Consider the following 14,597-nt stretch of genomic DNA (forward strand, 5'->3'; position numbering starts at 1 on the left):
AAACAGTAAACTAAAGAAAAGTCTCAGCCGTAAAGATTTTTGTAGCAATTGCAGACTATGATCGTCAATACTCCCTGTTCCCATATTCCGAGAGCGATTACAGCCGCAATCATGGGTGTCTTTTTTCTCTTTTAAGGCATGGTATAATTAGGTTACTGCTGCTACTAATTAGGGTACTTTTAAAGAGCCTCAAGTCATATAGCAAAACTAGTTAGAGCATCCATAATGTAAATAAAGCTAGAAAATTCGCATCACTGTTACGTCACACGCTGCTGTATAATTGTTTTTCTTCTATAGTGGTAAGCATCACATCCGCTCTCTAAAACATGCCCCACATCGAAGTTAAATATCATAGATTTTGCTCTCATTCCATCATCTCTCTCATATTTCTCATTTTCCACTTACACGTGTGCCGTTAGGTCTTTTTGTCAGCAAGTATCGCAGCAAGAATCCTTTTTCCTGGCATCGCATGCCATAGTGTGAAGCTTCAGAGCTAAAAAGCAAAATTCAGCTTAAGGTATCGGCAGATTCCCAAACTAATTGTTGTAACCGAACAAACAAAAAATTATATGATCGCTCTAAAAGCCACCTAATGTCAAACATTGCCTTAATATTTTAAGTTCTGCTCCAACACATCTGCAGTAAACATAACTACGTACAACACTTGGGAGCACAGAAGGGGCTTCTCAAATTTTGGCAACACTGGCATTACTTTCTCTATTCCCTGAAGTTGAATTAATCATCAGATCTGGTGAGTGGAGGAGGCTATGCCGCCATTTATTGAAAGAATTAAGACTATTAACTACAAAATTCCTTAGCAATGTACGCTGATTACACACAGCTGATGGCAGATACAGTTCCTATTTAAGGTAAACAAACAGTTGGATTTGACACAGAAGTATAGCTTTTCGTAAAACTAAGAGAGGTGGCAGCCTGGCCTGGGTTATGCTTATCTTCGTCTATGGCTTCTCTTCGTCCGATTGAGAAGGCCCGTTGATGGCATCAGCAAAATACTCCACTAGAAGTTTCAACATACATTACCAGAGTTCAGTAAGTAGTAAGGGGGATAAGTTTTGAAATTCAAGTTACAATTTAAACATCCAAGAGGCAGTCAAAATTACCAATGTCATCATGATCCGGGGAGTCAAGCAAGAGATCTGAGTCTGAAGGCAGGAAAGGGTTGCCTGAGTAGTTCTCAAGAGCTGACAGGTCTGAAGGTCAATAGTAACATAAAACGCAGAAGTGAGAACATGTCATGGAGAACAACACATCTATGAAAGTGTAGAGCTCTTCTATGTTTTTTTCTTCGTTGGGAAAACATAAAATTGTTTCTGAACCTTTTCCAATTAGGATCTGAACAGATGGTTTGAGGGACAAATAAATCAGGTAATTTTATATGAATTGTAGCTGTATCTACTTGAGTATACCTAACATCTCAAAGCATATTGTACAGAAGAAATATTACACATTACATATGTCATACATCCTAATCTAACGAATCAGTGTTTCTAATGTATTTGTAAGAACTGATTACAGATGATAAAGATGTCTAAAGATAGAACACTACCTCCCAAATTTGTCAAATCCGCTGATAGATCAGAAAGACTGAAATCCCAGATCTGCTGGCCTACAGAAGAGCCATCGGCACCATCAGGTCCTATTTGCAGAGTCCCTCCGTTCCCCACATAAGCTCCAAAGGTGGCATTTGCTGCTGATTCATCCACACACATCCCTGATATCTCAGATGGAGTGAAAGATACATGGTTGCTTGACATCACAGAAGATGGACTAACAGCCATCTCAGACGACATAGCACTGCAGGCTGTTGCAGCATGTCCAGTTTCATGTGTTCCATTCTCCATCATGCTTCAACAACAGAAAGCAAACACCAAGTGATTCAACGAACTACAAAGGTGAAGGGAAAATGAATCTGACCAGAACTAGGTTATAGGTTGCTTTTCCATCACCTTACAAGTTATGTTTACGACGAAAAACTTGAACTTACAAGAAAAATGGCCAAAAGAAATAAAAAAAGTTTGGTTAATCTAACATTTGTCGCATCAGAGTCTGGTATATCAAACTTCGCATCTTCGCATGAGCACTCAGATATAGCAATCAACTTGTTCATGTATTGCTGAAAGTATAAATAATATGTCCATAAGTTTTTCCAGATTGTTCAATATCTTGTTATTTGTGAAAACCTGAATTGATGGGCTAGCCAGCCATTAACCAACAATCAGAAAATACAATAACTAGGATGTTTGGATAGCGGAAACTGCCAATTTGCTTAGGATTCCTGGTTAATCCCAAAAATAAACAAAACAATGCTATTTAAGGTAAAAAATTTGTTCTCAATTTCCAGTTTACCATACTAACTTGAAAAAATTGGAACCAGAAAGCAAAAAGATACGAGATAAAATAGATGTTTACCCATTTCCTGAGTTCATACAAATGGGATGATAACCACCTGGTGCAGGAATCCCATTTACTACATGACTGCTTGGTGGACCACATGACATTGGCTGATCTGGAGCAGCCATTCCAGGCTGTTGAAGTACTGGATATCCTATTGGCAAATTGTTAACTGCACTGATAACAGGTAGCATTGAATAAGAAAGACAGAGAACATTTCCAAAGAAGCAGGTCTATCAGTATTCAGTAAACAGAAACAAAGCAAATCCATGAAGAATCAATTTTCGAAAGAGGAAACTTATCAAAAAAAAAAAAAAGAATCAAAACAGTTTGGCATATGCAGTGTAGAAGTGAAACAAAAGTATGCCACATTTACACATGGTTTATCCAACAACAGCATTTGCTAATTGCTAATAAATCTTTAAAAAATAGTGCCACAAAACACGAATAAAGATTTTCAATTGAAATTTAGGGTTTTAATTCTAAGACTTTGGGCAATTGTGATGACAAGATTTGCCAGCATTTTTTACTTGGCTTCTAATCTTGCTGGCAATGCAATGATTTGCAAGCTGCTTTACATTTAAAAAGAACTGGTTGTTTCATTGTTTACATACTCCAGATTTATCCATAGGTAATGGTGCTTAAGCACTTAAGCTGATCAAATGACATTGATCAGGGTTTCAAAAAGAAATTCTCAAGTTTAACGGGCCATGGAGCCAGTAACCAGTCGGTTCCAGTCTATCCCCAATCACATTTCAATTTTCTCTCTCATGTTTCTTTACAAAAATTTACAATTCTCAATTGCAAACATGTATTTAGCAAGCAAATTCCAAAACAACAAAAAAGAAAGCACAAAAACTTTTACCTTGGAAAATTATAGAGTTACCCATGGGGAATTAGCAGTGCCCACGAATGATATAAATACTACTGTTGCACTAACTGAATGATAAATGACTACAAGCGAAGGAGATAGACGGTTTAAACTACTAGAAGAAAAGCACCTATACCTAACAAAATTAAGTGAATAGCATACTCCTGCAGTGATCATTGCACTGAGATGGACCCTAATGTAGACTGTTGATTGTGATCCCTAAGGAAGCGAAGTTAAAGAAATGGCATGCTATTGGAATTAAGGATTAAAATAAGCCTAGTGTCAGGATATATGAACTTTCCAGTTGAACGCAGTATATCGGAACATGGTGTTCAAGATGAGGATCGAATGTGTAATGATTTTTGAAGAGTATACATTATGTCTCAGGTAACAGCTAACAAGGCATGTGTCGGATTGACATGCATTGATGTGTATCTCTTGCTATGCTGGCTAGCGGCCAAAGGCAGCACCAGGCAGAATTGTTAATACCAGCTGAAGGCCTGAAGCGCCATGGTAGGAACCGCTCTTGCAGGTGACAGCCTAATGAAGAATAGTTCAGTAATTGTGATGTGTATGTGGGAGCAATGGGCTTCACAACTGATGGTGGACTGACAAGTGAAGACTACCGAAATTGTGAGATCAATGCAAAATAATAAAAACACGAGAATCATGTGGCGAATCAAAGGGTAAACTGATAAGAAACCTGGAAATGTGGAATTAAAAAAAGTATAACAGCATAGAACGAAGCAGTATATCCAAATAATTTCATTTGTTCTGATTTGGTTGCAAGATTGCAGTCCAAAGTTAGCCATTACCTGGCATAGGACGAATTCCATTTAGGGTTGGAGCAAATGGAACCTGCTGTGGTACTGGGTATTTCATCAGATGGTACTGATGCTCCAATAAATGGTTGAACAAGTTTATCTGTTTTTTCAGTTTCAGCCTTATGTAGTAGGCCCGAAAGAAATCAGAATTCTCTTCTTCAAGCTTTTGCCAGACTGCAAACAAAGAAAGATATATATAAATGCCGAACCATATTGAAATATCACAAAATAAGTAAGAAGAGAAATCTAACAAAAACCTATTTTCAATTAAGAATATGTTTAAGACTAACATGGTTAATATCTTGAGATACCTGGTAAAACAATTTGAAAAATACAAAGGACAAGTTTAACAAATAAGGAAATTGTAGCGAAAATGACCCTATTAGATCATGATTATGATTTTGGTGATTAATGATAACATAGTCAATAGGACTAATATTTTTATCAAGAATATATGTTAGTAGATCTCATGGATGCAATACATGAAGAAATCACTGAAGCCAGGACAAAGTTTGGTTAAATTGAAAAAAAATCCCAGAAAAACTGACTATACCGGATGGTCTGGTGTTCACATAGTTAAACACACCGGAGCATTGTGTCTAGAGGCATTTGACCTCACTGGAGAGTCAAGTGTCAAGTGTTTACTAAACACCAGAGTATTTCTTAGTGACACGTGGGCAAAATGGACACAAGTGTTACGCCGGATGGTCCGATGCTACGAAAGTGCACACACCGGACAATGAACAATGCAAGGACGAAGAAGAAACAGAAAATCCCACCGGATAGTCTAGTGATTTATTTGAACATATCGGAGGAAAACACCGGAGCATTGTTGACAAAGAGGAGAATGCAGTGACCTCATTGGAAGGTCCAGTGCTCTGACGATGTGTACACCGGAGCATATTTTCTAGAGAGGGTTGCATTGGCTCGGCTAGCTAAGGGTAACTCACCGGATGGTCCAATGATGAAGTGATGTGCACCGGTAATACACCGAAGCAATTTACACAGAGAAGAAGTTGGCTTGGATGGTTAAGGTATATTCACCGGAATGTCCGGAGATGATGTTGCAGTATACACCAGAGTATACGGTGTTCATAGAGATTTGAGTGGGGTTCCAACGGCTAGTTTGTGAGAGTGTACTCACCGGATGATCCGGTGTTAGTACTACTATTCTCACCGGATCATCGGGTGTTAACAGCTTTTTAAGCCGTTGAGTTAACGGCTAGTGCGCGAATTTGAGGCTATAAATACCCCTCCACTCAGTCTTTTAAGTGTGCTGAAGTCCAGAAAAATTCATATACACCTAAGAAAACATCCAAACCACCCAAGTACTTAAAGTGATCATCCAAGGCGATTAAGCACAAGATTAGCGAGTGATTAGCGCTTATAGGCCTAGAGAGTGAGTTACTAGGTGATTGCTGCCTAGAGAGTGGATCAAAGAGTGATCCAACAGTGTACCTCTTGGTACGCTGGCACCTTGAAGTTTTGGTGACTCGCCAGTAAGCTTGTTGACCCTCCGATTTGATGTGGAGCGGCGGCAAGGCGATTGTGCGAGGACGCGGAGACCCTTGCCTTTGTGGCTCAAGCTTCGAAATGGTCACGGCGGTGAGGAACCGGAAGAGAGACTAGTGGAGAGACATTGCCTTGGTGGCTTGGTAGCTCATCTGGGTGGAGATCTTGTCTTTGTGATTTGGTGGCTCAAAAGCTGTTACCGGGTGCCGACCGGGAGTATATCCTTTGTGCAGCTCCAACGTGGATTAAGGGTGGCATTCATGCCATCGATACCACAGGAAAAAATTCTTGTGCTGAGTTTACTCTCTATACCTTATTTGCGTTTTCGCATTTACTTACTTGTAATTTATCTTCTTAGATAAATTGCAAGCGCTTTGATCGATAGAGTAGACACACTAGATAACCTAGAGCATATTTAGATAGAAATTGATATAGGTTTATCTTGTGTTGTTTTTGGAGCCGAAATAGTTTTAAGTGTCCCAATTCATCCCCTCTTAGGACGTCACCGATCCTTTCAATTGGTATCAGAGTCTCGTGCTCTTGATAGGCTTAAAATCTTAGAGTTGTGACGTCCGGGGTTGAAATGGATTCTTATATTGCTCCACTTTTCGATGACACAAATTTCCCGCGTTGGAAAATTTTAATGTCTTGTTATTTGCAAGCTAGAGGCTTAGATGTTTGGAGAGTCACCGAGGAAGGGATGAAACCTCGCATCACCAATAAGGAGAGGTAATTAGATGCATGCGCAAAGAGTGTCCTTTTATCATCTATATGTGCTGATGCATTCAATCATATTTATTCTCTCACCAATACACATAATATTTGGAATAGTCTCATTGAAATACATGAAGGCATAAAAGATGTGCGCAATGAGAAATATCATGTGCTTGTTACTAAACTTAATGGTATCAAGCAACTATCCTATTAAAGTACTAATAACATGTACTCATGTTTGAATATTCTTATCAATGAAATCAATGGGTTAGATTTGGCGCAAATTGAAGATGATCAAGTGGTGAAAAGAATACTTCAAGCTCTTCTTCCAAAGTACAAGTTGATCGTCTCCATCATCTATGACAACAATGACATCAAGAAGATGACTCCAAGTCAAATGCTCGACAAGATCACCACCCATGAGATGATAATGAACATGAAGGTGAAAGCTCATACCTCATCCGACACCAAGAATCTTGCTCTCAAAAGCAAGCAAACTCAATGTTAACACATGAAAGCAAAGATGAGGACATAAGAGCAAGAGTCAAGCTCAAGCAAAGATGATAAAGATCAAGATGAAGAGGGCTATGAAGAAGATGAGCAAAGCACCTCAAGCGATGAAAAGATGGATTCCGAAGTCGCCAAACTCATTTTACAAGTGAAGAAGAATATCAAGAAGATCAATGCTAAGATTGATCACCTAATCTCCATAAAGGATTTGATTAAAACAATTAATCATATCAAGAAGGAGAAGAAGAAAACCAAGAACAAGAAAAAGACAAGGGAAAGAGCCAAAGGCATTCACAAGCATAGAAATATGAGTAAGTGATTACGAAAATTCAAACTCAAGTGATGAGAGCATCACCATTCATTCCTCCAAGAGAAGCTCTTCCTTAAGGTCATCATCACACAAGTCGTCTCGCAAATTATCTCACAAGTGCCTTTGGCCAAAAGGTATAGATAGCGATGTAAGTGATGATGAATCTGATGAGCATTCTCTCTCCTATGATGAACTTCTTTATTTGATCAATGAGCAACAAAGGACCTTTAATAAACAATCTAAAGAGCTTAAGATATTCAATGCACTTAATGACATTCATATTACATTTGTTTGTTTCTAATTATGAACAATTATTATGTAAGTTCAATTTGTTTAACAAAGAATTTGAGTGCGTTGAATCTCAAACTAAGGTTCTTTTGAAGCAATCTACCTCTTTATTTAATTACAATCATAAGGTAGATGCTTCCACTTCTTATGATGATTTAATTGATTTATCTAACTCACCCTGTTACAATGAGATTTGTGTTGAGAATGTTGCTGTAGAATCATCTAACAACCTAATTGCACAAGAAAATGATGAGCTCAAGCATGAAGTGGAGAAGATCAAAAAGGACTTAGTGAGTTTAAAGGACAAATAACATGTCCAATCTCCTCAAAATAACCATACTTTCATGGTGAAGAAGCTTACGGAGGGGTTAACCGTGGCATACTTCAAATGCTATCAAGAAGGCCACAAGTCATTCCAATATAAGCAAGTCAAGAAAGACACCAAGGAGAAAAAGAAGATGACAAACCTCTCCAACAAGACCTTCAACCTCTACACTAAGCCCAAATACAAGAACAAGATCAAGTGCAACCACTACAAGCTCAAGAAGAAGGAAAATGATAAGGTGATTGCACACATGGTTGGGAAGAAGAATCGGAGGTGGAACCAACCTATTTAAGTGCCAAGGAAGTCATCACCAACATGAAGGAGCCTCAATCGGTTTGGGTTTCAAAGAAAACTTGAAGCCCAAAATAGCTATAGAGATTTGGAGGCTTGGCTTACAAGATAAAGTAAAGATTCAAGAAAAAAACCAAATATACAAGATGAGTGCATTGATGACAATTATAATCATCACATACCTAAATCCCCGTCCAAAGGTAAAAAGAGGTAAATGAGCTAAATGCAAAAATCTCTTAATTATTATCTTTTTACCTCATCTAGGGTTGCATGTGCTTATTTCAAGTTATTGCAATACCTAGTGTAGGTTTTCATATAGTAGCTTGCTTGTGTTTATCTCTAACCCATGAGAAACGTACATAGTTCATTAGTTGTAGGTTATTTACATGTCACTTGTCTTTCATTTGGTATCTTTTATACGCTATGATCCAATGTATAGGATAAGTCCCCATTGTTATCAATAACAAGTGCATATATCTCACAAGTATTCAACACTTGTATGCACACATTTAGAGAGAGTATATCTTATAGGTTGTGATTTTGAGACTAACATGTGTTACAAATTGTATCTCTTGCAGTCTCGTGGAGCAATCAACATGTCCTTAGAGGTATGTAATGCTTAAATGCTTCAATTGGTATCACTGTCAAATCTTTGTTCATTTAAGCTACCTCCATGCATAATATAGCTTAAACTTCATATCTTGTCTAGTTATGCATATGTTTTTTTCTCATCATATGTATACACACACATAGAGGAGTTTAGACTATATTATGTGAGTTTTATGAATTATGATCAATGTACTTTCATATCTTCCAATTGGTATCATTTTTTGGATCATAATTTGTAAAGCTCTCTCCCAAGTGCTTCTAATGTTTCTCCCTTTAAATTCAACATGTGCATATAGCCTTTTTTGGAAGATTGTTGACAAAAGGGGAGAAGTTTGACGACCAAAGTAAAGAATGCAAGATGAACGATGTGGTGCGATTGTAGAAAAGTGTAAGATACATGAAGGTTAACAAAAGAGGAGAAACTCTTGCTTAGGTCAATCAAAATAGATAGTGGCAATACGAGAAAGGGAGAGTCACAATATAAAGGGGACAAAGTGGTAAGAACATACATCCAAACAAAGAGGTATGGTTTTGAAAACTTCTTGAATTCATGTAGATCTCAATTGGTATCAGTTGCCTCTTGCTTTGGTTGTGTTGTCATCAATCACAAAAAATGTGAACATTGTAGCAAAAATGGCACTATTATGTCATAATTGTGATTTTGGTAATTAATGACAACATAGTTAATGACACTAACATGTTTGTCAAGAATATATGTTAGTAGGTCTCATGAATGCAATATATGAAGAAGTCACTGAAATTGGGACAAAGTTTGGTTGAATTAGAAAAAGTCCCAGAAAAAATGATAGTCTGGTGTTCACATAGTTGAACACACCGGAGCATTGTGTCCAGAGACATTTGACCTTACCGGAAAGTTCGGTGCCAAGTGTTTGCTAAACACCAAAGCATTTCTTAGTGACACGTGGGCAAAATGGATACAAGTGTTACGCCGGATGGTCCGGTGCTACGGAAGTGCACACCTGTCAATGAACAGTGTAAAGACGAAGAAGAAACAGAAGACCTCACCGGAAGGTCCGGTGCTCTGAAGATGTGTACACTAGTGCATATTTTCCAGCGAGGGTTGCATTGGCTCGGCTGGCTGAGGTAACTCATCGGATGGTCTGGTGATGAAGTGATGTGCACTGGGAATACACCGGGGCAATTTACACAGAGAAGAAGTTGGCTCGGATGGTTAAGATATATTCACCGGAGTGTTCGGTGATGATGTTACAGTATAACAGGAGTATACGGTGTTCACAAAGATTTGAGTGAGGTTCCAACGGCTAGTTTGTGAGAGTGTACTCATCTGATGATCCGGTGTTAGTACTATTGTTCTCATCGGATCATCCGGTGTTAACAGCTTTTTAATGCCGTTGGGTTAATGGCAAGTGCGCGAGTTTGAGGCTATAAATGCTCCAACACTCAGTCTTTTGAGTGTGATGAAGTCCAGAGAAGTTAATATACACCTGAGAAGACATCCAAGCCACCAAAGTGCTTAAAGTGATCATCCAAGGTAATTAAGTATAAGATTAGTGAGTTATTAGTGCTTATAGGCCTAGAGAGTGACTTTCTAAGTGATTGCTGACTAGAGAGTGGATCAAGTAGTGATCCAACAGTGTACCTCTTGGCACGCCAATACTTTGGAGTCTTGGTGACTCACTGGCAAGCTTGTTGACACTCCGACTTGGTGTGGAGCGGCGGCAAGGCGATTGTGCGGAGACCCTTGCCTTTGTGGCTCAAGCTCCGAAGTGATCACGACGGCGAGAAACTGGAAGAGAGGCTAGTGGTGAGACCTTACCTTGGTGGCTTGGTGGTTCATCTGGGTGGAGACCTTGTCTTTGTGACATGGTGGCTCAAAAGTCGTGACCGGACGCCGACTAGGAGCATATCCTTTGTCGAGCTCCAACGTGGATTGGGAGTGGCATTCATGACATCGATATCACGGGAAAAAATCCTTATACTGAGTTTGCTCTCTCTACCTTATTTACGTTTCCGTATTTACTTACTTGCAATTTACCTTCTTAGATAGGTTGCAAGCGCTTTGATCGGTAGAGTAGATACACTAGATAAACCTATAGCATATTAGATAGAAATTGATATAGATTTATCTTATGTTATTTTTGGAGCCGAAATAGTTTTAAGTGTTCTAATTCACCCCCCTCTTAGGACGTCACCGATCCTTTCAGAAATAATATACTCAAAGAAAGATCTAAAATGAATATCAAATGAAACATATTACTAGATCATTTTAGTAGCCATCATTAACTATAGCATCATTGTTTTGGCTGGAAGTTGTAAAATAAGTAGTAGGGTGGCAAATGACGGTACCCAACTAAGGCACAAAACCAAATATTTCTGACTGAAACTCATGTACCTACACTGTTACCAGGACATAGAACATATGGCACATCCACCTAAGCAACTTACTTTAAGAGAACCTCTAAAATTCTCTGAACAGACTCTAGGGCAAGTGGCAACAGGTTCCTTCAAAGAAAGAGGTATATTATTCAGAGTAAATGGCACTGCAGGTCATGAAACTTGTTGCACGGTTCATATAGGTCACCCAAACTAAGAAAATGCACATCTAGGTCATTACTCATTAGTCTTGTTTAAGTAGGTCACTATATATCACCAATATGCCAGATCAGATATAAGCTTGTAAAATGGCATGTTTATCCATGGCACCGTGCAATTGGCACACGTGAACACAGCCATGGCCTTTGTATTTACACGAGCATGAGGTGTACTAATAGAGAGAGATGAGAAAGGTGGGGAAGGAGAAGAAAGAACGTGGAGTTGAGGAATAGATAAGCTGCCACGTGAATGACATCAGCATGCAATGCCATGTTAACTGGCAAAACCACCACGCGACAGTGTTACCTGGATACAGACATGGGTGTCGGAATCCGACTCAGATTCAGGTGTTTGATTCGGCAAAGAAAATTTGGACACATGAAATACAACTCAGAATCCAACACGGGTGTCAGAATCCGACACGAATGTCAGAATCCGACTTGGATTCGGAGTGTCCGATTCGGCAAAAAAAATTGGACATGGGTGTCCAAGTAACACTACCACGCGACCTCTACTTGCCTACTTATACATGTCTAGTGATCTAGATGTGCGCTTTCTGGGTTTGATGCTATGTGAACCATTAAGGTAAGTTTAATGATCTGGAGTGCAATTAATTCTATATTTATATGTAAATGAGCTGCAGGATCAAGGAAACCTGACCTAAAGTAGTGAAACCAGGTTCTATTCGTGCACGGTTAGAAAGAGTCCTAACAACTTCTCCTTTGTTCATATAAAGTTGTAGGCAGCGCTCTATCAGATTCTGGACCTGCAAAAACATAAAAGTTTTGGTTGGTTAGAAACAGTAGAAGAGTACAAGGCAAACTCTGTATATAAACTCTGCACTTTCCAATGTTGATAATAGAATAAGTAGTCATCTTACAAGTTCAATGTCTTCACGAGAAACCTTTTTATTATCGTTACTAGCAGCTGAAAATGAACCAGAATCTCCTTCTGGTGTATCAGCGACTCTTGTATTTAGCTGTTCGGCCTGCTCTTCATCATCACCTTGTACCGCTGACTGCAACTTCTCCTTGCTCTCAATATCCTGTGGAAAGACCCATAAGGTGATAATTTAACTAAAATGCAGTAAAAGTTAAAAAAGAATGTAGTAACAAATGATGAAATCAGGGCAATTACTGATGCATGACAACAACAAGAAACACTTCAGGCGTCAATGTAAAGAGCAAATAACCTTGAATGAACTAGTAGTCTTGTAATAGTTCACGCTATTACAAAAAAATATCAGCAGTTCACAGCTTTGTAAAAGGAAAAATATTACAACTAACAGAGGTTCAATGCAAACACTTGCATTGAACTAGCAGACAACTAACTGAAAGGAAAAATATTACAACTAACACCGGCGTCTCTAATCTCTTACAGAGAAAATGCATAACATACAACAAACATGTAAATCTTCAATTGAAATTATCCCAACAACCATGTAGTTCTTTTACATGAACTAGCAGATTAGTCACTCGAAAAAGCATTGGAAGGGGTTAATGCAACATATAGTTCTTTTTATTTCTCTTGCATACAAGGCGTTATACCGTATTATCCAAATGGAAAAATGCCAGCACCTTCTGCTTTTTAACTGCCCCAAAATGTTAAAGGTTTAGAGAATGCACATAATTCCAGAATTTGTTCATTGCAGCAAACATTACTTTCCATGTTAGACTGAATAGAGCATAGCATCATCATTTCCAACGAAAACATACAGTTCATTTGCACCTTCAATAAGACAGCGGAGTAAACATGCTCACCTGGGAACCCTCCCTCATTGCGATTTACAATGCTACCACACCTGCACTTGATGGCAACACTTATCCTGAACTGAAAGAAACATTAGTTGCACTGCCACATAACATGTGAAATAAATCGATAAGTAGCTCATAGAGAATTGCAGTATTTCAAGAACGAGAAAACAAATACAAAATTACCACCAAAATGCTTGTGAAGCAAGCACTATTAAAGTTCATAATATAATGAATATCTAAATGAAAGGTACAAGTAAAACAAGGCATGGACTTTTTTCCCGAAAATTAAGAAATGGACTTTATCATAAATGCAAATGTAGGATTACTCATCCTTCGAAATAAAAGTTTGCTAATTCGGTTCTATCATTTTCCTCGACCACCCAACAGTGGCGGAGTGAAGCGACGGCGCAATCCCCCCGGAGTGAAGCGATGGCGAGGGAGAAAACCATCAGAAACGCACTCTCTCGATCAGCATCAAGGGGGATAGAAGGGGAGCGGTGACGTACTATTGCCGTCGATGGAGGAGCTGCGGTAGACGAAGGCTCGCCTCGCCTCGGCGATCTCTCACGGTGGATGGGCGGTGGATGGGTGACGCGTCCCGAAGGCAGAAGCCGAGACCGAGAGCGCCGGCCGGTGGATGGGCGGTGCGCGGTGATGAGAGCGCAAGACCGAGATTTTACATTGGATATAAATAGGCCAAGAGTACCGAGAGCAATATCTTTACTTTCGATATAAATAAACTGATATTAGTACGTCTCCGGACAACAAATAAATCCGCAGCAAAATGGATGAATTTGAGTATCCATGCTAGCAAGAAATATTCGGATTTGAGGGCTCAAAACAAAGAACAGACAAATTAAGCAGAACAAGAGGAAGAACAACCCATCCAAGCAAGATAGCCCTTCCTTACCAGCAAAGGAAGAAGTAACCCAAGTCTGGATCCATCTCCACGGCACACGCCGGCAACGACAAGGGACGCAAGAGAGGTGTGACCGTGCAAGTTGCGGACCTTCGCTGGCGGTCGCAGAGTACTAAAAGAGCAAGCAAGGAATGAGTGGTCCGTGGGAACAGTCGGTTGGGTTGCACCGGGTATACAAGGTAGTCTAGGACTCTCACGTTGAATTGAAATACGAGTTGAAATTGAATTGAAATACGGGTTCGTTAGAAAAATGGGCCGGTATATTGTTTTTCATTCATGCGGGAATCTCACGTTGGGAATGGATTTTCTAGAGCTGAGGTGATCGGTATTATTTAAAGAAAAATATTTATTCTTACTTGAGCCAACATCATCTGTGAATTTACTTTTCTTTTTTTTAACCAAACTAGCAAGGAGAACAGTCTATTGTATTAATAAGAAGAAAAGCTTGACTGGCTGAGTTGCTTGGTTAATTAAAGGAAAATCGAGCCAAAACCACAAACACAGCGGGCAACTACATAGATAAACTAGACCCAAAGCATCACAGTAACGACCCAACACATGACCAACTACCTAGCTAAATTAGGTCAAAGATAGTCCACAATGCCACAGAGCGGATGAAAGCCGGAGCAAAGCCGACAGCCACCCACAAAACGTGGGGAAGGCAACTCCCTGGCAACGCCTCCA

General features: G+C 39.3%; 1 protein-coding gene across 8 annotated transcripts; it reads right to left on the minus strand.

Moving 5' to 3' along the window:
* Nucleotides 1-752: 752 nt before the first annotated feature.
* Nucleotides 753-14,046, minus strand: LOC133928623 (uncharacterized). Of its 8 annotated transcripts, XM_062375039.1 has the most exons (10): nt 13,905-14,025; nt 13,501-13,712; nt 13,001-13,091; nt 12,121-12,285; nt 11,901-12,006; nt 4,099-4,281; nt 2,431-2,584; nt 1,568-1,866; nt 1,122-1,211; nt 753-1,018 (listed from the first exon to the last, which is right to left on the minus strand). In XM_062375039.1, exons 3-10 carry the CDS (start codon nt 13,016-13,018, stop codon nt 960-962), a joined length of 1,074 nt encoding a protein of 357 aa, XP_062231023.1. In that variant the 5' UTR covers nt 13,019-13,091; nt 13,501-13,712; nt 13,905-14,025; the 3' UTR covers nt 753-959. The 8 variants fall into 8 exon arrangements, with proteins under 8 accessions (XP_062231023.1, XP_062231020.1, XP_062231024.1 ...); XM_062375036.1 differs by lacking the exon at nt 13,501-13,712 and having other exon boundaries at nt 13,001-13,070; nt 13,905-14,046; XM_062375040.1 differs by lacking the exon at nt 13,501-13,712 and having other exon boundaries at nt 13,001-13,065; nt 13,905-14,043.
* Nucleotides 14,047-14,597: the final 551 nt, after the last annotated feature.

The sequence above is a fragment of the Phragmites australis genome, chromosome 9 (genome assembly GCF_958298935.1).
Source record: "Phragmites australis chromosome 9, lpPhrAust1.1, whole genome shotgun sequence".
NCBI lineage: Eukaryota > Viridiplantae > Streptophyta > Magnoliopsida > Poales > Poaceae > Phragmites > Phragmites australis.